At 42.6% G+C, this 24,314-nt stretch overlaps 2 protein-coding genes across 2 annotated transcripts; one reads left to right on the top strand and one right to left on the bottom strand.

The window, feature by feature from the left end:
* The first annotated feature begins 3,768 nt into the window (after positions 1 to 3,768).
* Positions 3,769 to 7,631, top strand: LOC120028747 (signal recognition particle receptor subunit beta-like). The gene is made up of 7 exons (XM_038973978.1): positions 3,769 to 3,985; positions 4,480 to 4,574; positions 4,668 to 4,745; positions 4,893 to 4,975; positions 5,535 to 5,671; positions 5,785 to 5,839; positions 6,697 to 7,631. Exons 1-7 carry the CDS (start codon positions 3,808 to 3,810, stop codon positions 6,905 to 6,907), a joined length of 837 nt encoding a protein of 278 aa, XP_038829906.1. The 5' UTR covers positions 3,769 to 3,807; the 3' UTR covers positions 6,908 to 7,631.
* Positions 7,632 to 9,138: 1,507 nt separating this feature from the next.
* Positions 9,139 to 13,078, bottom strand: wdr53 (WD repeat domain 53). The gene is made up of 3 exons (XM_038974256.1): positions 13,009 to 13,078; positions 11,573 to 12,080; positions 9,139 to 11,472 (listed from the first exon to the last, which is right to left on the bottom strand). Exons 2-3 carry the CDS (start codon positions 12,062 to 12,064, stop codon positions 10,783 to 10,785), a joined length of 1,182 nt encoding a protein of 393 aa, XP_038830184.1. The 5' UTR covers positions 12,065 to 12,080; positions 13,009 to 13,078; the 3' UTR covers positions 9,139 to 10,782.
* Between the last annotated feature and the right edge of the window lie 11,236 nt (positions 13,079 to 24,314).

Here is a 24,314-nt window from a genome sequence, read left to right on the forward strand (position 1 = left end):
CTCTCTTGAGGTGGTTAGAATAAGGACTGTCCAGCATGTCTCCTCTCTGGAGGTGGTTAGAATAAGGACTGTCCAGCATGTCTCCTCTCTGGAGGTGGTTAGAATAAGGACTGTCCAGCATGTCTCCTCTCTGGAGGTGGTTAGAATAAGGACTGTCCAGCATGTCTCCTCTCTGGAGGTGGTTAGAATAAGGACTGTCCAGCATGTCTCCTCTCTGGAGGTGGTTAGAATAAGGGCTGTCCAGCATGTCTCCTCTCTTGAGGTGGTTAGAATACGGGCTGTCCAGCATGTCTCCTCTCTGGAGGTGGTTAGAATAAGGACTGTCCAGCATGTCTCCTCTCTGGAGGTGGTTAGAATAAGGACTGTCCAGCATGTCTCCTCTCTGGAGGTGGTTAGAATAAGGACTGTCCAGCATGTCTCCTCTCTGGAGGTGGTTAGAATAAGGACTGTCCAGCATGTCTCCTCTCTGGAGGTGGTTAGAATAAGGACTGTCCAGCATTTCTCCTCTCTGGAGGTGGTTAGAATAAGGACTGTCCAGCATGTCTCCTCTCTGGAGGTGGTTAGAATAAGGACTGTCCAGCATGTCTCCTCTCTGGAGGTGGTTAGAATAAGGACTGTCCAGCATGTCTCCTCTCTGGAGGTGGTTCGAATAAGGACTGTCCAGCATGTCTCCTCTCTGGAGGTGGTTAGAATAAGGACTGTCCATCATGTCTCCTCTCTGGAGGTGGTTAGAATAAGGGCTGTCCAGCATGTCTCCTCTCTGGAGGTGGTTAGAATAAGGACTGTCCAGCATGTCTCCTCTCTGGAGGTGGTTAGAATAAGGACTGTCCAGCATGTCTCCTCTCTGGAGGTGGTTAGAATAAGGACTGTCCAGCATGTCTCCTCTCTGGAGGTGGTTAGAATAAGGATTGTCCAGCATGTCTCCTCTCCGAAGACGGTGAGAAGAGTGGAAGAAAGGAGTGGAGTTGAAGAAGTCATGGTAGCAGGACTAGTTGAAGAAGTAATGGTAGCAGGACTAGTTGAAGAAGTAATGGTAGCAGGACTAGTTGAAGAAGTAATGGTAGCAGGACTAGTTGAAGAAGTAATGGTAGCAGGACTAGTTGAAGAAGTAATGGTAGCAGGACTAGTTGAAGAAGTAATGGTAGCAGGACTAGTTGAAGAAGTAATGGTAGCAGGACTAGTTGAAGAAGTAATGGTAGCAGGACTAGTTTTTGTCAACAGAGAGATCCTGACATGTTGCATGTTTAGAAGGTGGACATTGTAACGTTTAAATCTGAGAAAACAGGCATCACTATCCCCGTACAGTAGATACCAGCAATACATCAATATGTAGTCTGCCATAAAAACTCAAGAAGAAGAAGAAGAAGTAGAAGTAGAAGAAGAAGAAGTAGAAGAAGAAGTAGAAGAAGTAGAAGAAGAAGTACAAGAAGAAGAAGAAGTAGAAGAAGAAGAAGTAGAAGAAGAAGAAGAAGAAATAGAAGTAGAAGAAGTAGAAGAAGAAGAAGTAGAAGAAGAAGTAGAAGTAGTAGTAGAAGAAGAAGTAGAAGAACAAGTAGAAGAAGAAGTAGAAGAAGAAGTATAAGAAGAAGAAGATTGTCAACTGGAGTTTGTGATTCCGGGATTCAGTTCTGTACGGTGTCATAGAGTGGAGGGGTCAGGTGGGGGTTGTGCTACGTTGGTAAAAGAGGGGATGGCGTACGTACACAGTATTTTGGAGATATTAGAATGTGTTGTGATAGAAATATGTATGAATAGAGGTAACATTGTAATAGCTGTCTTCTATAACCCCTACAAACCTCTCCTGTTAGCACAGTTAGAAGGGATTGATTAGACGTTTAGTGGTAGGAAAGTAATATGGTTCGGTGATTTTAATGCCCATAATGAATTTTGGGGACATAAGCATAAAGATAACGATGGGAATATCGTTGAAGAATTTACAGATAACGGGACTAGTGAGTGTTAATGATGGGAAGGGGAGGAGAATCAATGTGGAAAGGGGTATAAAGTCATGCTTGGAGTTGACATCTGCAGTGGTGGCAGGGAGGTGTGAATGGGAAGTGATGAGAGAACCCATGATAGTGAAAGGGGAAAGACCTAGTCAGTTGTACAAGGTACAGGGGGCTACAATAATCAACATCCATGGAACAGTGGGTTACCTGCCTTGCTCAGGGGCAGAACAACAATTTATTTACCTTGTCAGCTCAGGTATTTGATCTAGCAACCTTTACGGTTACTGGCCCAACACTCTAACCACTAGGCTACCTGCCGCCGAGTGAGTACGTAAGAATTTAACTGATTGTGTCAGTGTATGCGGCCGAGTTGATGGCCATGATTCTAGGTCTGAGATGGGTGAAGGAGGTTTGAGATGGGTGAAGGAGGTTTGAGATGGGTGAAGGAGGTTTGAGATGGGTGAAGGAGGTGAAACAACTCAGAGAGGTGATCTGCTCTGATTGGGCTGCAGTGTTGAGTAGTGTGAAGACGGGCAGGTCGGATAGGACAGACTTGTTTGTGGCGATGATGGTGCTGTTAATGGGATTGAAGAGGATGGGTGTGGAGGGTAAAATGAGAAGTCCGATGTTGTGGCTAAGAATGCTGTGAGGAGAAACGGGGGTGGATATTCAGGTCCCGCTGGGCAGCAGAGAAGTGAAGTTCTGGACCAGGGAAAAAGGGCTCGATCTTAAATAAAGGTTAAATAAATAAATAGTAAGGGGAGGCAATTCTATCTCGTGCAACGTTCAGTAAAGGAAGAGGTGGGGAGTATGGGATGTAGGGCAGAGGAAGTTGTGTAGGGTACACTACGGTTTGGTCAAACAGGTTTGAAGTTGTGTAGGGTACACTACGGTTTGGCCACACAGGTTTGAAGTAGTGTAGGGTACACTACGGTTTGGTCAAACAGGTTTGAAGTAGTGTAGGGTACACTACGGTTTGGTCAAACAGGTTTGAAGTTGTGTAGGGTACACTACAGTTTGGTCAAACAGGTTTGAAGTTGTGTAGGGTACACTACAGTTTGGTCAAACAGGTTTGAAGTTGTGTAGGGTACACTACAGTTTGGTCAAACAGGTTTGAAGTTGTGTAGGGTACACTACGGTTTGGCCACACAGGTTTGAATGCCACATTGTGGATGATAGGGAGACATGATACAGGTCTGTTGGATGAGTGTTTAGTGGAGGAAACGGTGGAGCATGTGTTGATATGTTGTGAACTGTATGACGTAGATGGGGAGAGATTGTGTGAAAGGGTTAGAGAGCCTGGACTGGGTTGGGGTTTGGGTGGTGCAGTTGGGGGAGGGAAGTGGTGTCTAGGGCTCTAGAGGGTTAGAGAGCCTGGACTGGGTTGGGGTTTGGGTGGTGCAGTTGGGGGAGGGAAGTGGTGTCTAGGGCTCTAGAGGATTAGAGAGGCTAGAGGGGGTGTAGTGGTGGGAGGAAAGTGGTGTCTAGGGCTCTAGAGGGTTAGAGAGGCTAGAGGGGGTGTAGTGGGGGGACGGAAGTGGTGTCTAGGGCTCTAGAGGGTTAGAGAGGCTAGAGGGGGTGTAGTGGGGGGACGGAAGTGGTGTCTAGGGCTCTAGAGGGTTAGAGAGGCTAGAGGGGGTGTAGTGGGGAAAGGGAAGTGGTGTCTAGGGCTCTATTTCACTTTCTTAGAGGAACAGGACTAATGAAGATCATTAAATTTAGGTAGGCCGTGACTGGCCTCACACACCAGTACAGTAGGTGGCGGTGTATGCACCTTAGAGAAGTTGGACGCAATTCGCCAACCTAATCCCGAAGAAGAAGACTGTACACGTGTCCTCAGTGAAGTGACAGCTCAGATATGAAGGCAGATATTGCTACAGAGTCCGGCATCAATATGGAGGAGAAAATAGACGTGGAAGCGGGAGAAAATCCCTTTCAACCTTATTTAGACGCTTTAAAGAAGGTGTTGGAAGACCAAGATCCCATATTTATGATCGGAATTGTTGTTTCTTTGGCTGTTGTTGTCATTACTTTTGGTAAGTTTAGCAAGCTAACGTAACTAGCTAAATTAATTCCAGCTCACGTTAACTCAGTGTTGCCCATATCCAGTCCAGGGGTATCACCAAAAGCACACCGTTTTGTTCTAGCCCCCGACAAACATACGTCCTTCAACTCATTGATGGCCTGAAGATTAGTTGACAAGTTCAATCCGTTGTGCTTTGCCGGGGCTACAATAAACACGTGTACTGTGGAGGTACTCGAGGACCGGAGTTTGGAACCACTGCGTTAGCTAGCTAGCCGGGCTTCAGCCTGCTGGCTTTCTATGCTATGAGATTTTCAAACAAACTTGTCTTTTATCAAGCCTGCTGTCAAAAGGTTCGCTAGCTAACTTGCTAGTAGTGGTCACTAGCGATCTGTCTAGTTAACGTCACTGTACTAGCTACGCTCTTTGTCAGGTGCTCGTCTGCTTTGTTGGCAGCTTTGTATGGTAGCTAAAACCAAACCTGCTATTATTGGGTTTACATTTCAGTGTTGTTGAAGCACTTACTAAGCAGAAAAACTGTCCAAAGTGCTGTGCTGCTGGTTGGGCTCTGCGATTCTGGAAAGACCCTTCTCTTTAGTCGAGTGAGTACATCCGTGCAACATATGGCATGTCCATTCCAACTATTTACAGACGGCAGAAGTTGTATGGCACTGATGGATGGTCATTGTTTGCAGTTGTTATCAGGAAAGTTCAAGAAAACCCAGACCTCCATCACAGACAACAGTGCCCCTTACAAAGCCAAGAACGAGAGGGTAAGGGAGGAAACGGATGTGGTGAGGGCAGTGAGTTGAAGGTCCAGGAATGGATCTAGAACTTTACATTATGAAGACAAATGCATTTGTCAAATGTGTCACACACTGGCTTGACCGTCCCCCTGTACTCTGTACTACGGTGTGCAGGGCAGCAGCTGGCTCCTGATTGACTTACCTGGACATGACAGTCTTCGGCCTCAGTATGTGGAGAAGTTCAAGTCAGCTGCCAGGTGAGTAAAGATGAAAGGTGTTTGTATTCAGGGGAGGTCTATAATATGGTGCTTGTATTTCAGGTGTAAGGTATCCATGGGAGATTTATAACTTATCTAAGACATGCCACCAGAGGTCTCTTTAGTCTCCAAGTCCAGAACAGACTATGGGAGGTGTACAGTACTACATAGAGCCATGACTACATGGAATTCTATTCCACATCAAGTAACTCATGCAAGCAATACAATCTGATAAAAACAAAAACAGGTAAAAGTACACCTCATGGAACAGCGGGGACTGTGATAACATCTCAGTGCTTGAGGTGTCACTACAGACACCCTGGTTCAATTCCAGGCTGTATCACAACCGGCCGTGATTGGGAGTCCCATAGGGCGGCGCACAATTGGCCCAGCGTCGTCTGGGTTTTGCCGATGTAATGGAGATCCATATTGAATATGGTGTTTATATTTCAGGTGTGAGGTGTATAATGTGAATAACATGCAGTGCTTGACCTAAGATCAACATCCTGAGAGACGCCCTCTCACTTTGTCTTTTGTTCTCTCCTTTCTCTGACTGCAGAGCCATGGTGTTTGTGGTGGACAGTGCCATCTTCCAGAAGGAAGTGAGAGACGTGGCTGAGTTCCTGTACTTCCTGTTGACTGACAGTGTAGTGTCCAGGAATGTCCCCTCTCTGATAGTGGCCTGCAACAAGCAAGGTGACACATCACTTGTCAAACCCTCCCCCACCCTCTACAAAAAACCTCCCCAGAATGACGTTGTGTGCTAATGATTTGAAAGGAGTGTTACTTCATATATTTTCCGTCTCTAGATATCACCATGGCAAAGTCGGCTAAGCTGATTCGTCAGCAGCTGGAGAAAGAGATGTAAGTAATCATGTTATGAATCCTTTTTTGACTCCGTGTGTTGTGGAAAGGGAAACACTTCATTGTTTCAAGCTAACGTTAGAGAACATAAGATGGACATTCTGTAAGGGCTCTAAAGTGACAACAGTTCACTCGCATTTTGCTCGTGAAAGAAATGAAATGCAAAGAACGAAAATGAACTGGTCACATTTTTGCGTGAGGTGTGATCTACATTTAATTCTGCGTCCCGTTAGTTTTATTTTCCACGTAACATTATGAGGATCACGCAACCTGATAGACTGCAACTGTAATTATGATTCACGTCACAAAAAGCATTACAAAAGTATAATCACAAGTAAATTGAAACATCTTGGCATTAAATGGAGTCGTGAGTTTAGAAGACTGGGCGATGAAGAATGAATGAGTGTTCGCTATTAGCTATAGAGGCAATGCTTCTAAAATGCCTTTGGCACTAGATTTGCGAGTTGAATCTCCAATTTGCCACATGCGTCTGGTACTCTAAAAAGTTGGACAGGGTTCACAGTTCTGCCAACATCAACACCAGGACCGGGATGATACCAGTGTCACGACACTCGTTAGTACCATGGCAAGGAAACAAAAAACGAAGCGGATTTAACTTCTTTATTAGAACAGTCCTAATGTTGGAAACAAACATTACTGTTGTCATCCAGAGTGACATGTATTTATTTTCCAAGCTGTAGCACAATATTTTACATACAACTAGTTTAAGGACCGAATCGTTCTGTTTTTTTGCCATAAAAAAATATTTTCTTCCTGTTAAAGTCACAGCCATAATTTTAAATGGAAGTGTGATTCTACAGAATGTATTGATCCTAACCTTTCTCGTTTCCCCTCAGGAACACACTGAGAGTGACACGGTCTGCGGCTCTGGGCGCCCAGGATGGGTCTGCGGGGGCCACCGTGCACCTGGGGAAGAAAGGCAAGGACTTTGAGTTCAGCCAGCTGCCCATGAAGGTGGAGTTCCTGGAGTGCAGCGCCCGAGGCAGCAAGGGGGAGGACGGGGAGGCAGACATCGCCAGCCTCGAGAAGAGCCTGGCCAAGCTGTGAGATGACTGGGTCTCTTTATTGACAATTTAGTTCCCGTAGGTCACTACTTTGGCCAAGAGCCATTTAGTTCCCATAGGTCACTGCTTTGGCCAAGAGCTCTTGAGTGGGGTGCATTATGGGAAATTAGGCTAAGGTCTCTCAGCATATCAGGTATCTTCGTCAGGACTCCAGACTCAACACAACTACACTATGGAAGTGAGTTGTGCTGACATCACAGTGGTACTTGATGTATTGAATGCTAATTTTGCTTAAAGATCTGATAATTTCATTTGTTGCTTTGCTCGTCTCTAGCAGGTGTTACTTTGTGTCTAGCAAATGACCCGTCCTCTTCATAGTGGATAGTCTCACCCACTGCTATGAAACAATGGCAATATCTATTTCTACTATTTTGTTTTTTCCCCTCATCAGCATTTGAATAATCCATCAATCATGATATCCTGTGAATGTGATGAGATATTTCACTAAACCCACCTCAGACGACCTATCGGATTTCTCCATTTTAGATTACAGCAGTTAGTATTCCGAACACAGATTTTGGTTCCTTTTTGGAATGGGTTAGTTGAATGTTCCATCCGTTTGTATTGTGGTCCAGTGCATTCTGTAGTTCCAACACCTTTTTAAAGGGGGAAGTTGACCATGAATCTGTATGACTTTTAGCCAAATAGGAATGTTCTTATGTTTTTGTCTTGTTCAGCTTGTAAATAAAATCTGTTTTTATGATTTATTGGTGACATCAACGCTGTGAAAGAAAAAGCCTACTGACAAGGTTGAGTCTTACCTTTTTTTAATTGGAAAAAAAAAAAAAAGACTTTTTTTTTTTTGGACCTGGTATGACTCAATCATACATCCTTACCTAGCTGCTGACATCTGGCCTGATATTGACTCGATTGTATGAAAAATACAGTGATATTCAATCTGATTGTAGGTCATGGGCATTGTGGCTCTTTTTAAAGGGTATGTTCAGGCATTTGCTGATATCCCATTCACGGTAAAAGTTACATATGTCGGCTCAATCAGAAATTGCCTTAAAAAGCTGCAATGCCTAGCAATACACTGAGTACACCAAACATGAGGGACACTTTCCTAATACCCTCCCTCCCTCTGTTTTCCCTCAGAACAGCCTGTTGGTTGGGGGTGGACTCTACAAGGTGTTGAAAGCGTTCCACAGGGATGCTGGTCCATGTTGACTCTAATGCTTCCCACAGTTGTGTCAAATTGTCTGGATGTCCTTTGGGTGGTGGACCATTCTTGACACACACAGGAAACTGTTGTGTGAAAAACCCAGCAGTGTTGTAACTCTTGACACATACCGGTGTGCCTGGCACCTACTACCATACCCCGTTCAAAGGCACTTAAATATTTTGTCTTGCCCATTCAACTTGTCTCCTCCCCTTCATCTACACTGATTGAAGTTGATTTAACAGGTGACATCAATAAGGGATCATAGCTTTCACCTGGTCAGTCTATGTCATGGAAAGTGCAGGTGTTTCTAATGTTTTGTATTCTCAGTGTATGTACACTACATGACAAAGTATGGACACCTGCTCGTCGAACAACTCATTCCAAAATTAGAGTTAGATGCACTATTGTAAAGTGGTTGTTCCACTGGATATCATAAGGTGAATGCACCAATTTGTAAGTCTCTCTGGATAAGAGCGTCTGCTAAATGACTTAAATGTAAATGTAAAATCATTGGCATCAATATGGAGTCGGTCCCCCCTTTGTTGCTATAAAAGCCTTCTTCTGTAAAGATCCTTCCCCAAACTGTTGCCACAAATTTGGAAGCACAGAATCGTCTAGAATGTCATTGTATGCTGTAGCATTAAGATTTCCCTCACTGGGAACTAAGGGGTCTAGACCGAACCATGAAAAACAGCCCCAGACCACTATTCCTCCTCCACCAAACTTTACAGTTGGCACTACGCATTGGGGCAGGTAGCGTTCTACCGCGCAACCTCCAAACCCAGATTCGTCCGTCGGACTGCCAGATGGTGAAGCGTGATTCATCACTCCAGAGTCCAATGGCGGTGACCTTTAAACCACTCCAGCTGACGCTTGGCATTGCGCATGGTTGAGGCTTGTGTGCTCGGCCATGGCATCTTTAGCAGGACAGAAATTTAACTAACTGACTTGTTGGAAAGGTGACATCCTTTGACGGCGCCACGTTTAAAGTCACTGAGCTCTTCAGTAAGGGCTGTTCTACTGCCAATGTTTGTCTATGGAGATTGCATGGCTGTGTGCTCGAATTTAATACACCTGTCAGCAACGGGTGTGGCTGAAATAGCCAAATCCACTAATGTGAAGGGCTGTCCACATACTGCTGTATATACAGTCTACATGCATATATACATTCAGGAAAGGAAAAACTCCACTCAGCACATTTGTAATAAAGCTCCATTGTAGTAAAACTGATGACAAACATCCTGTCACACCAACCAATATAGTTTTACAATATAGTTTGTCATGGTGCGGTCCTATCAGATGGACCTGTCTTCACCCCTCTGGTTTGTCATGGTGCAGTCCTATCAGATGGACCTGTCTTCACCCCTCTGGTTTGTCATGGTACAGTCCTATCAGATGGACCTGTCTTCACCCCTCTGGTTTGTCATGGTACAGTCCTATCAGATGGACCTGTCTTCACCCCTCTGGTTTGTCATGGTACAGTCCTATCAGATGGTCCGGTCTTCACCCCCCTGGTTTGTCATGGTACAGTCCTATCAGATGGTCCGGTCTTCACCCCCCTGGTTTGTCATGGTACAGTCCTATCAGATGGTCCGGTCTTCACCCCCCTGGTTTGTCATGGTACAGTCCTATCAGATGGTCAGTGGTTCAGTCTTTTTGAAGGGGAGAACCCTGCTGATAAAGATGTTGTTCAGTCCTCCTTTAGGTGGATGCCTCTGGTTAAAGAAGGTTCTGTCTGCCAGTCTTATTACACAGACAGGCTGATGATACTATCGCTCAGTGAGCAAAACTCAGAGGAAGGAGGGCCCCTTAAACTACTAAGTAATACAAGGTAAGACAGTCTGTATATTGCTACAGCCAAAGAGTAGACAGACAGGTTAGGTCTATAGACCAGCCAGACAGTAGACAGACAGGTTAGGTCTATAGACCAGCCAGAGAGTAGACAGACAGGTTAGTTCTATAGACCAGCCAGAGAGTAGACAGACAGGTTAGGTCTATAGACCAGCCAGAGAGTAGACAGACAGGTTAGGTCTATAGACCAGCCAGAGAGTAGACAGACAGGTTAGGTCTATAGACCAGCCAGAGAGTAGACAGACAGGTTAGGTCTATAGACCAGCCAGAGTAGACAGACAGGTTAGGTCTATAGACCAGCCAGAGAGTAGACAGACAGGTTAGGTCTATAGACCAGCCAGAGTAGACAGACAGGTTAGGTCTATAGACCAGCCAGAGAGTAGACAGACAGGTTAGGTCTATAGACCAGCCAGAGAGTAGACAGACAGGTTAGGTCTATAGACCAGCCAGACAGTAGACAGACAGGTTAGGTCTATAGACCAGCCAGAGAGTAGACAGACAGGTTAGGTCTATAGACCAGCCAGAGAGTAGACAGACAGGTTAGTTCTATAGACCAGCCAGAGAGTAGACAGACAGGTTAGGTCTATAGACCAGCCAGAGAGTAGACAGACAGGTTAGGTCTATAGACCAGCCAGACAGTAGACAGACAGGTTAGGTCTATAGACCAGCCAGACAGTAGACAGACAGGTTAGGTCTATAGACCAGCCAGAGAGTAGACAGACAGGTTAGGTCTATAGACCAGCCAGAGAGTAGACAGACAGGTTAGGTCTATAGACCAGCCAGAGAGTAGACAGACAGGTTAGGGCTATAGACCAGCCAGAGAGTAGACAGACAGGTTAGGTCTATAGACCAGCCAGAGAGTAGACAGACAGGTTAGGGCTCTGGTCAGCCACCACAAGGCTGGGCTCCCCTCTCAGCAGAGTGGGACACACCCAGTTCACCTTGTCCCCATGGCTGAAGCTGAGTTTAGGTCCTGACTTCAGGGCCTCCTCTGTGCCTGGTGACTGATCCACTCTGCTGCCCTCCTCCACCTCTTCCTCCTCCCTCTCCTTCTTAGTCTCCTCTTTTGCCTGCTGGGGCTTGGCCTGGGACTGGAGTTTGGCTTTAGCCCTGGCCTTGGGTCTCCTGCGGTGGGCTGGTGCTGCTTGTGGCTTGCCCTGATCCTCAACAGTAACTACCGGGTTCTGACTGAGGTCCCAGAGGGCCACCATGCCGTCGTTGCCCCCAGTGGCCAGCCAGTATGGGTGGGGTAAGAAGCTAAGGAAGTGGGCCTGTGAGGCTCCCTGGCTGTGGGCCTTGATGGCCCCCTGCTGGTCCAGTTTGGAGCCACTGCCGACCCGCATCAGGTGCACACGTCCGTCCTCGGCGGCGCAGGCCAAAACATTCCCGCAGGTTGCTACAGAGACGCAGTGGGCCAGAGGTGGGTTGAAGAGCTGACCGGCCTTCTGCTGATGGCCCTCCTCTTCCTCAGCCACTTCCTGCAGGTTGAGGGTCCAGACGGGGCGGGTCTTCTGTAAGCCCCACAACATCACCTGCAAGAGATTGAGGACAGAAGGGGTCAAGACATGCTTACTTAGTCAAACAGGGTACTCTCAAGCATGCCCTTTCTTTCTCCGTCTCCAGTCGTCTCACCTGCATGTCGAGCCCGGCTGAGACCAAGTTGTTGGGCCTGAGAGGGCGGAAAGCCACAGATGAGACGATGTTGGTGTGTCTGCGGAGCGTCCTGTTTACTTTGCCCCCCGGCAGCTCTAGCACCCTCACCACTCCTGAGTCATCAGCCACGGCCAGAGCTGAGCCTGTCTCATTCAGAGCCAGAGAGTTGATCTCCTCCTCTCCCGCACCCTGCAGCTCCTCTACCGCCCCCTTCAGGCTCCTAGGGTCCAGTACGCTCACCATCTCTCCGTGGGACACATACAACAGGCCTGGAGCCGCCGGCGAGAACACAGCGCTGGTCACATCATCCCCGCTGGGCAGACGGAGACTAGCTAACACTGTTCCCTCCTGGTTCCACACTGTTACCTCACCCTCCTCTGAGCCAGAGGCTAGGAGACCCTCCGGACCCCCAGAGGCCCCCACACACAGCACTGGGGTGGAGTGACCCTCACACCACTGCCTGCTGGCCATGATCACATTGGCATACCTGGGGTGAAGCAGAATATATATACTACATATAAATAAATACTACATAAGGTGGTATCTTTTGCTAACAGTGACATGACCCTGTACATATCTAGCTGTAAAAAAAAAACACTGCAGAACGTTTTGATACAGTAAAAGTAACTGGTAGCTACAGATTATTACACCAGACAATGTAATTTAACCAAAGATTTTTGGTATCTATGACTGGGAGTTTGGGGAGAGTAGGGTAAGTTGAAACCAGACACATCACCTGAGACATGCGCAGACCCATGTAAACACGTGCACGAGCTCGGCAAGTATGCATGCGTCTCGTGCTTATCCTTCAGGTGATTTTATATCTGAACGCACTACTGTTACCAACGCTTTGAAACCTTTAATGCAATTATACTTTCCTGTGGATATATTGTCTCACATTCCTACCTCAAGAGGACCAACCAACACAGCCAACCGGTTAAGTACGTTCAAATATCATTTTATTCAACGTTCTGGCTTGAAGAGGTAAGAATTAACTTTCCTGATTCAAATGCTAATTTATACCTGACAGAATTCAACGTCGGGTCTCCAGGCGACCTAATTAACCTTAACTCCCAGTAATGGATAACACAAATCTTTGTTAAACCACATCTGGTGTTAATATGTAACTACAGTAACTGGTAGCCCTATAAATAGTCATGATATTAATAATAAACGTTTACATTTGGATGTCTTTATTTATGTAATAGGACAGAAGTCAAATCTAGCAAAGGACTAACCATGTGTTTACCAGAACGCTGAAGCTATGCTAGTTAAGGTAGCATGTTAACACAACTATCGAAACACTTTAGCTCGATGTCATTGGCGAAATATTTGCTAATAACGCATATGACATGACATAACACAGCACCACTACATTAAATAAACGTTCAGCAAATGTGATGTTTCCACTTTACCTTTCATACGAACGTTAGCTTCCCCTGTTCGAAAACTACTTGTAAAGTCGCACATCGATGACATCAGAGGGTAGGTAACTTGACACAATCATCTGCATGAAAATAGCCGTAAAGCCTATTTCACAATGGGAAAACAATCATTTCTACCACACAGTATTCTTTTATTTGATTTATGTTTGATCTCCATTACCCCGAGTGGCGCAGCGGTGTAAGGCACTGCATCTCAGTTCAAGAGGCGTCACTATAGTACCTGGTTCGAATCCAGGCAGTATCACATCCGGCCGTGATTGGGAGTCCCATAGGGCGAACAATTGGTTGGCCCAGCGTCGTCCGTGTTTGGCGGAGTAGGCCATCATTGTAAATAAGAATTTGTTCTTAACTGACTTGCTTAGTTAAATATAGTTAATAAATAAATTACCATCCTCAAACTGATTTATATGAAATTAGGTTTCATGGGTATTATGCCTATAGCAGTATTGACTGTAAATATTTCTATGCTTGCTGACAGGTTAGGTTTATACAACTGAAATGTGACATAGTAAACTCCTAAAGTCATGCAGGTAGAGTTGACAGAACCTCCCTCTTTTTGTTAAATGTACATAGAAAGCGATGTCTTTCATTGTTTTTCATGATCAACTAACATGCTTTGTGTCCAGGTCTACTGTAAGAAGACTGTGTTGGTTGGTGCTACTGAATTCTGTCATTCTTCTGAGATAACTAAACAGTAATGCACTTCTACAGACTAAATACAAGCATATTCGGCAGAAATAATTCAGTTAGCTTCAACAGCAGATTAAGGACACAGTGGAGATACTCGGGCATTCAAACTCTATAAACTGTTGTGCCAAGGGATGGGCTTGAGAGAGCACACTTGAGCTAAAATAGGTATCTCTGTCACTCTCTCTGTCTTTCTCTGTCTCTCTCTCTCTGTCTCTTCCTATAGCGGTAAGGCTGAAAATGAGGAACACAATGGTTGCTGCCTGCTGATTCGTCCAAAACTGCACTTCTGATGAGTGTGGTCCATTTCTGGGTGGGTGAACGTAACACCATCCTGTCAGACTGAAGGAAGAACAGACAGAGGACACCAGGGCTATAACACACACGCACACACACACACACGCACACACACACACACACGCAACCACACACACACGCAACCACACACACGCTCTCACCCAAAAGTGCATCCATATGCTGACACATAGATTCTCACAAAGCTCATCTCACACTCCCTGTCAAAATATTTCACCGTAAGTATAGTTCCTTCTAGTTTTCAGGTTACTCTCTCTCTCTATGCATCTATAGTTTAGAAACAATATCTAACAGCTGAAGTTGTGAAGAGCTGACCCGTGTGAAATATCTAACGGTCACAGCTGTGCTGTCTTCAGATGGTAGCTTAAGGCCACTACACGCTTTTCGCAAACACAGCGACCGACCATAGTTTTCTATGTAGTTCTACATACACTACCGGTCAAAAGTTTGGACACACCTACTCATTCAAGAGTTTTTCTTTATTTTTTTTTACTATTTTCTACATTGTAGGACAATAGTGAAGACGTCAAAACTATGAAATAACACACATGGGGATCATGTAGTAACCAAAAAGTGTTAAACAAATATCTTTGATTTGAGATTCTTCAAATAGCCACCCTTTGCCTTGATGACAGCTTTGTAAATACTTGGCATTCTCAAGCAGCTTCACCTGGAATGCTTTTCCAACAGTCTTGAAGGAGTTCCCACATATGCTGAGCACTTGTTGGCTGCTTATCCTTCACTCTGCGGTCTAACTCATCCCAAATCATCTAAATTTGGTTGAGGTCGGGGGATTGTGGAGGCCAGGTCATCTGATGCAGCACTCTATCACTCTCCTTGGTCAAATAGCTCTTACAAAGCATTGTGGTGTGTTGGGTCATTGTCCTGTTGAAAAACAAATGATAATCCCACTAAGCCCAAACCAGATGGTATGTTGTATCGCTGCAGAATGCTGTGGTAACCATGCTGGTTAACGTGCCTTGAATTCTAAATAAATCACAGACAGTGTCGCCAGCAAAGCACCCCCACACCATAACACCTCCTCCATGCTTCACGGTGGGAACCACACATGCTGAGATAATCGTTTCACCCACCTCACGTCTCACAAAGACACAGCGGTTGGAACCAAAAGTCTCCAATTTGGACTCCAGACCAAAGGACAAATTTCTACCGGTCTAATGTCCATTGCTCGTGTTTCTTGGCCCAAGCAAGTCTCTTCTTCTTATTGGTGTTCTTTAGTAGTGGTTTCTTTCCGGTTTCGTCATAGTGCTTGATGGTTTTTGCGACTGCACTTGAAGTTCTTGAAATGTTCCGCATTGACTGACCCTCATGTCTTAAGGTATTGATGAACTGTCGTTTCTCATTGCTTATTTGAGCTGTTCTTGCATTAATATGGACTTGGTCTTTTACCAAATAGGGCTATCTTCTGTATACCCCCCCTACTTTGTCACAACACAACTGATTGGCTCAAACGCATTAAGAAGGAATAAATTCCACAAATTAACTTTTAACAAGGTACACCTGTTAATTGAAATACATTCCAGGTGACTACCTCATGAAGCTGGTTGAGAGAATGCCAAGAGTGTGCAAAGCTGTCATCAAGGCAAAGGGTGGCTATTTAAAGAATCTCAAATATAAAATATAGTTGGATTTGTTTACTACATGATTCCATATGTGTTATTTCATAGTTTTGATGTCTTCATTATTATTCTACAATGTAGAAAATAGTAAAAAAAAAATAAAGAAAAACTCTTGAATGAGTAGGTGTTCTAAAACTTTTGACCGGTAGTGTACTTTTTTGCTGCACAAATTTTGGAACGGACCGTATAGGACACTCCATCGCTCTGTTTGCATAAGGTGGTAGGGCCCTATGGCCACACAATGTGTTTTTCTACAGTTAAATTCAGTCTATTATTATTATTATTATATTCTGTTATATTAAGAAGATATGTCCATGTTATGATTCAGCTGAAATACTAAGGTTATATTGAGAATCCAATAGAGAATCCAATACATTTCCACTTTGCTTCAGATGGCGATGGGTGAGACGGTGTGAGAGAGATGGGAGAATGTGAACGAAATGAGAATCAATGAAACAAGAGACAACAAATGAGTGGAAGAGAAGAACATGAGGGGGTGCACGTCATAGGTCAGACCACAATGGTTCTTAAAGCCTGTGGTCTTTTAAAGAATGCTGACAGTGATGGGGAGGTGTTCTACTTTGGAAGCCTGTGTCTCTGCTACTGCCATGTGATCACAGCTGTCTGCTACTGTCATGTGATCACAGCTGTCTCTGCTACTGTCATGTGAGCACAGCTGTCTCTGCTACTAGCTACTGTCATGTGACCACAGTTGTCTCTGCTACTGTCATGTGACCACAGCTGTCTCTGCTACTGTCATGTGATCACAATTGTCTCTGCTACTAATTTGACACACACACACACACACACATATTTACTCTACTTTGTTCATGTGTTTCACCTAACCTCATGACCAAAAACACACAGAACCCTCTGAAGTCTTCGGTGGTGTTATGTGGACTGTGTCAATGTGCATTCCATAGGAAGTGCATCTCTATAGATGAAACTAACACTAACGTATGGTTGTATTGGATATGTGAGACGTACACTTCTATGTTACTTTTCCACTCTCTGGATGATTCTGACTGTGTATCTCTCTTCGTTGGGCAGCATATCAACTCTGATAACATGGTCTTTAACCCGTTAGATAATAATGAAGCCAAGGATATCAACTCTGATAACATGGTCTTTAACCCGTTAGATATTAATGAAACCAAGGATATCAACTCTGATAACATGGTCTTTAACCCGTTAGATATTAATGAAACCAAGGATATCAACTCTGATAACATGGTCTTTAACCCGTTAGATATTAATGAAGCCAAGGATATCAACTCTGATAACATGGTCTTTAACCCGTTAGATATTAATGAAGCCAAGGATATCAACTCTGATAACATGGTCTTTAACCCGTTAGATATTAATGAAACCAAGGATATCAACTCTGATAACATGGTCTTTAACCCGTTAGATATTAATGAAGCCAAGGATATCAACTCTGATAACATGGTCTTTAACCCGTTAGATATTAATGAAGCCAAGGATATCAACCCTGATAACATGGTCTTTAACCCGTTAGATATTAATGAAGCCAATGATAAATATAATGATTGTGTTGATGTAGATTCAAATTTCCTGAAATGTACCTGAAATTTGTGATATACTATAATGTTAAGCAATTTAACAACCTATATAGCAATTTATCTAATTCCAAGATGAGCTTATTTTTTTAATACTTTTAAAAAATTTGAACGTTCGCTGTCTTCCTAATAAAAATCACGACCACCTTGTTCATTGTCTGTCTTCTCTCGGTCATGTTCCGTTGTTGTCCTTTCGGAAACGCGGTTGACTGACGAGACAACGATGCTTTATGTCTCCTTTTTATAATGCTGTTCACCCACTGTAGCACGTCAAGAATGGGAGAAGATGAGTCTATTTTTGTTCATAAACATTTTCAATTCTTTGTAAGAGAGGACCTCGCACTTAAATCTTATAACATTATTCTTGAATCTTTTTTTTTCTTCTAGAAATTCCCTCCTGTTAGTTTGTTTTTGCTGGTAAAAAAGTGGTCATTGGATACGTCAATCTGCCACCCGATTCTGACGTTGGTAATTTCATTGATATCCTCTCATCCACCTTCCATTTGATTAATATTGAAGATAACACGTGTTTTCTATTGGGTGATTTACAACATACATTTATTTAAAAGTGAGAACCACTCACTGACATCTGACTTTTTGAGTTCTTTATACTTCAGCTATCTGTACCCTCTCATCTATTAGCCCACAAGACTGACCAGTTCACCTGCCACCGTTATTGATCATATTTTTTACAAATTATTTGAATAATGTGGCTAATACAGGTATACTTTATACTGCCATATCTGACCACTTTCCAATGTTCCACTTCTCTTTGGCAGCTGGAAATGAACAGATGGGAATGATTTAGTAGCATTAAATGTAGAATATTTAACTAAAGTAATTGTGAGTCCTTTTAATATATTGATTGATGATATTTCTTGGGAAAATACTTATAATCAGGCCAATGTAGTCTGCTTACCAGACTTTTCTCACATATTTCAACTCTGTATTTCACCACTGTGTTCCCATAGTTAAACCACGTAAGAGACCAGCAGAAGGGTTCTGGAAACCTTGGTTTTACAACCGGTCTCAAAATATACTCCGTTAACAAAAAACAAGTTGTATGAAAAGTTTCTCACAAATCTCTCTTCCCTGAATTCTGCAAATTACAAGAAGTATAAGAACAAATGGACTATTTTGGATATCCCCCCCAAATATATTTTACTAACAAATTTCAAGAATCCTTAAATAATATAAAGTCAACTTGGAAAATCCTCAATCAACTGTTGACTCAGAAAAAGGCATCTACAACTATTCCATCTCAATGTCCTGTTGGAAATTGAGACCTAGAGTGATCCTGATGTTATTTCATGTCAATTGAATAACTGTTTTTTGTGAATGTGGGTTCCTCTTTGTCAAAGAAAATAGAGAGAACTGATGGAAATCCCCTTGGATTTCTGCTTCAGTTTTGATGTTCCTAATGTAATGGAGGTGATGATGTAATGGAGGTGAAGAAGGTGATTGGTAACTTAAAGATATCAACAGCAGGTCATGGTGAGATTGGTGTCTCTTTGGTGAAATCAGTGTCTTCCTCGATCACTGAGCCTCTAACGTGCATCTTCACCAAATCAATCCCAACTGGTATTGTTCCTAAGGATTTGAAAATTGCCAAAGTTATCCCACTTTTTTTTTTAAATCTGGGGATCCAAGATCTTTTATAAATGATTGGCCAATATCTGTACTACCATGTTTTTCTAAAAATCCAAGAAAAATGTGTGTATAAGAGAATGTTGAAACATTTTAAATCAACACTGTATTCTACATGAGCACCAGTATGGTTTTGGTACAAAAATATTCCACAGATATGGCTCTTTTCCAACTTGTGGATAAAATATTTACAGGCCTTAACAACAATGAATACGCGCTTGGCATGTTTTTGTTTTGTTTTATCTAAAGCATTTGACACGGTTGATCGTGAAATATTACTTTTTTAAATGGCATTATTTCGGTTTTCATGATTAAACATTTAGTTGGTTATATAGTTGTTCATCTACCAGGTCCAAGATATCTTGTGGCGTCCCACAGGGTTCAATAACTAGACCTTTTGTTATTCCTCATCTATATCATTGACCTCGCTGCTTGGTCTTCTACCATTCCATACTAATCTATATCATTGACCTCGCTGCTGGGTCTTCTACCATTCCATACTAATCTATATCATTGACCTCGCTGCTGGGTCTTCTACCATTCCATACTAATCTATATCATTGACCTCGCTGCTGGGTCTTCTACCATTCCATACTAATCTATATCATTGACCCTGCTGCTGGGTCTTCTACCATTCCATACTAATCTATATCATTGACCTTGCTGCTGGGTCTTCTACCATTCCATACTAATCTATATCATTGACCTTGCTGCTGGGTCTTCTACCATTCCATACTAATCTATATCATTGACCTCGCTGCTGGGTCTTCTACCATTCCATACTAATCTATATCATTGACCCTGCTGCTGGGTCTTCTACCATTCCATACTAATCTATATCATTGACCCTGCTGCTGGGTCTTCTACCATTCCATACTAATCTATATCATTGACCTCGCTGCTGGGTCTTCTACCATTCCATACTAATCTATATCATTGACCCTGCTGCTGGGTCTTCTACCATTCCATACTAATCTATATCATTGACCTTGCTGCTGGGTCTTCTACCATTCCATACTAATCTATATCATTGACCTCGCTGCTGGGTCTTCTACCATTCCATACTAATCTATATCATTGACCTTGCTGCTGGGTCTTCTACCATTCCATACTAATCTATATCATTGACCTCGCTGCTGGGTCTTCTACCGTACTTCCCATTCTCTTTGCTGGGGATACCAATTAGATTTTATCACACGTATTTTGATTCACTAATTAATGAAGCCAACTCAGATGTGGCCAAATTTTCTGAATGTAAAAAATAAAATAATCTAACTTTATTATATTTACTAGTAAGATTATTATATATATTTTTTAAAGAGCCAGAATCTCAATTAGTGGGAATGAGATGGAACAAGTCACATCCACTAGATTCCTCAGAGCTCTAATTGATGAAAAGTTATCTTGGAAAGATTATATTCAATTTGTCTGCAGCAAAGTGAGGAAATCTGTTGGTATCATGAGAAAGATCAGTGATTTGGTTCATCAGGCTTCCTAACTCTTTACTATAGCTTAATTTACTCAAATCATATTTACTGTAATATTGTCTGGGCCAGTACATATGCCTCCTACCTTCACAAATTACTCATCTTACAAAATACATTTGCAAGACTAGCCAACTTCTCTAATTACCTGGCTCCATCTGCACCTTTGTTTAATAAACTCAATATCTTGTCTATTTACGTCATTAATGTACACCAATTATGCATTTTCATCTTCAAGTACTCATACCTCCCAGACAGTTTACCTAAACCCTTCAATGGATTCTTCCAGGTTCATTCTGAAATCCATCTATATAACACAGGACGATAACCTTCTACCATCAATTCTCTATCAGATACAGAGGTACCATACTCTGGAATTATTATCTTCACATTGACAAAACCTCATCATCCCTCAATAACTTCAAGTGAAGACTGGGGGTCAGCCTGATGAACCAAACTACTCAGTAATCTCCATGAAGACTGGAGGTCAGCCTGATGAACCAAACTACTCAGTAATCTCCTCCATGAAGACTGGAGGTCAGCCTGATGAACCAAACTACTCAGTAATCTCCTCCATGAAGACTGGGGGTCAGCCTGATGAACCAAACTACTCAGTAATCTCCATGAAGACTGGAGGTCAGCCTGATGAACCAAACTACTCAGTAATCTCCTCCATGAAGACTGGAGGTCAGCCTGATGAACCAAACTACTCAGTAATCTCCTCCATGAAGACTGGGGGTCAGCCTGATGAACCAAACTACTCAGTAATCTCCATGAAGACTGGAGGTCAGCCTGATGAACCAAACTACTCAGTAATCTCCATGAAGACTGGGGGTCAGCCTGATGAACCAAACTACTCAGTAATCTCCATGAAGACTGGGGGTCAGCCTGATGAACCAAACTACTCAGTAATCTCCATGAAGACTGGAGGTCAGCCTGATGAACCAAACTACTCAGTAATCTCCTCCATGAAGACTGGAGGTCAGCCTGATGAACCAAACTACTCAGTAATCTCCTCCATGAAGACTGGAGGTCAGCCTGATGAACCAAACTACTCAGTAATCTCCTCTATATAGCCTTACTCACATCCAAACACACATTGAAACAAAACATATACTGTTTTTTTTTTTTTTTGTGATTGCTGATTGGTTCATTTGTACATTTTATACTTAGTAGATTGTTTTAACAAACTTTTTTTCTTCTTATGTATTAAAATATTATATATTCTTATATCTATATGTATATAGTTTTACAATTGTATATATTTTGTGGTATATTTCATGTCAGCCCTTGGGCTTCCAACCTGCACACAGGTTCCAACCTGTTTTTATCTGTATTGTTGTTGATCACTTGTTTTCTTTGGTGACAATGAATACAGTCTAAATATAGGCTGAGACCTGCCCCCTTATTTACAGAACTATCAATGAATACAGTCTAAATATAGGCTGAGACCTGCCCCCTTATTTACAGAACTATCAATGAATACAGTCTAAATATAGGCTGAGACCTGCCCCCTTATTTACAGAACTATCAATGAATACAGTCTAAATATAGGCTGAGACCTGCCCCTTATTTACAGAACTATCAATGAATACAGTCTAAATATAGGCTGAGACCTGCCCCCTTATTTACAGAACTATCAATGAATACAGTCTAAATATAGGCTGAGACCTGCCCCTTATTTACAGAACTATCAATGAATACAGTCTAAATATAGGCTGAGACCTGCCCCTTATTTACAGAACTATCAATGAATACAGTCTAAATATAGGCTGAGACCTGTCCCCTTATTTACAGAACTATCAATGAATACAGTCTAAATATAGGCTGAGACCTGCCCCTTATTTACAGAACTATCAATGAATACAGTCTAAATATAGGCTGAGACCTGCCCCGTATTTACAGAACTATCAATGAATACAGTCTAAATATAGGCTGAGACCTGCCCCCTTATTTACAGAACTATCAATGAATACAGTCTAAATATAGGCTGAGACCTGCCCCTTATTTACAGAACTATCAATGAATACAGTCTAAATATAGGCTGAGACCTGCCCCTTATTTACAGAACTATCAATGAATACAGTCTAAATATAGGCTGAGACCTGCCCCTTATTTACAGAACTATCAATGAATACAGTCTAAATATAGGCTGAGACCTGCCCCTTATTTACAGAACTATCAATGAATACAGTCTAAATATAGGCTGAGACCTGCCCCTTATTTACAGAACTATCAATGAATACAGTCTAAATATAGGCTGAGACCTGCCCCTTATTTACAGGACTATCAATGAATACAGTCTAAATATAGGCTGAGACCTGCCCCTTATTTACAGAACTATCAATGAATACAGTCTAAATATAGGCTGAGACCTGCCCCTTATTTACAGAACTATCAATGAATACAGTCTAAATATAGGCTGAGACCTGCCCCGTATTTACAGGACTATCAATGAATACAGTCTAAATATAGGCTGAGACCTGCCCCGTATTTACAGGACTATCAATGAATACAGTCTAAATATAGGCTGAGACCTGCCCCGTATTTACAGAACTATCAATGAATACAGTCCTAAATATAGGCTGATGAACCTCCTTTTTTACAGGACTATCAATGAATACAGTCTAATATAGCTGAGACCTGCCCCTTATTTACAGAACTATCAATGAATACAGTCTAAATATAGGCTGAGACCTGCCCCGTATTTACAGAACTATCAATGAATACAGTCTAAATATAGGCTGAGACCTGCCCCTTATTTACAGAACTATCAATGAATACAGTCTAAATATAGGCTGAGACCTGCCCCTTATTTACAGAACTATCAATGAATACAGTCTAAATATAGGCTGAGACCTGCCCCTTATTTACAGAACTATCAATGAATACAGTCTAAATATAGGCTGAGACCTGCCCCTTATTTACAGAACTATCAATGAATACAGTCTAAATATAGGCTGAGACCTGCCCCGTATTTACAGAACTATCAATGAATACAGTCTAAATATAGGCTGAGACCTGCCCCATATTTACAGAACTATCAATGAATACAGTCTAAATATAGGCTGAGACCTGCCCCTTATTTACAGAACTATCAATGAATAAAGTCTAAATATAGGCTGAGACCTGCCCATATTTACAGAACTATCAATGAATACAGTCTAAATATAGGCTGAGACATGCCCCTTTATTTACAGAACTATCAATGAATACAGTCTAAATATAGGCTGAGACCTGCCCCGTATTTACAGAACTATCATGAATACAGTCTAAATATAGGCTGAGACCTGCCCCGTATTTACAGGACTATCATGAATACAAGTCTAAATCGATGGCTGAGACCTGCCCCATATTTACAGAACTATCAATGAATACAGTCTAAATATAGGCTGAGACCTGCCCCTTATTTACAGAACTATCAATGAATACAGTCTAAATATAGGCTGAGACCTGCCCCCTTATTTACAGAACTATCAATGAATACAGTCTAAATATAGGCTGAGACCTGCCCCTTATTTACAGAACTATCAATGAATACAGTCTAAATATAGGCTGAGACCTGCCCCTTATTTACAGAACTATCAATGAATACAGTCTAAATATAGGCTGAGACCTGCCCCTTATTTACAGAACTATCAATGAATACAGTCTAAATATAGGCTGAGACCTGCCCCTTATTTACAGAACTATCAATGAATACAGTCTAAATATAGGCTGAGACCTGCCCCTTATTTACAGAACTATCAATGAATACAGTCTAAATATAGGCTGAGACCTGCCCCTTATTTACAGAACTATCAATGAATACAGTCTAAATATAGGCTGAGACCTGCCCCTATTTACAGAACTATCAATGAATACAGTCTAAATATAGGCTGAGACCTGCCCCTATTTACAGAACTATCAATGAATACAGTCTA

Source organism: Salvelinus namaycush, chromosome 34, assembly GCF_016432855.1.
Source record: "Salvelinus namaycush isolate Seneca chromosome 34, SaNama_1.0, whole genome shotgun sequence".
Lineage (NCBI taxonomy): Eukaryota > Metazoa > Chordata > Actinopteri > Salmoniformes > Salmonidae > Salvelinus > Salvelinus namaycush.

Coding starts and splice junctions, on each gene's coding strand:
- LOC120028747 (XM_038973978.1), top strand. CDS start 3,808: ATGAAGGCAGATATTGCTACAGAGTCCGGCATCAATATGGAGGAGAAA. Junction 4,575..4,667: donor AGACCCTTCTCTTTAGTCGA/GTGAGTACATCC, acceptor CATTGTTTGCAG/TTGTTATCAGGAAAGTTCAA. Junction 5,672..5,784: donor AGTGGCCTGCAACAAGCAAG/GTGACACATCAC, acceptor TTCCGTCTCTAG/ATATCACCATGGCAAAGTCG.
- wdr53 (XM_038974256.1), bottom strand. CDS start 12,064: ATGGCCAGCAGGCAGTGGTGTGAGGGTCACTCCACCCCAGTGCTGTGT. Junction 11,473..11,572: donor CAGCCGGGCTCGACATGCAG/GTGAGACGACTG, acceptor AATCTCTTGCAG/GTGATGTTGTGGGGCTTACA.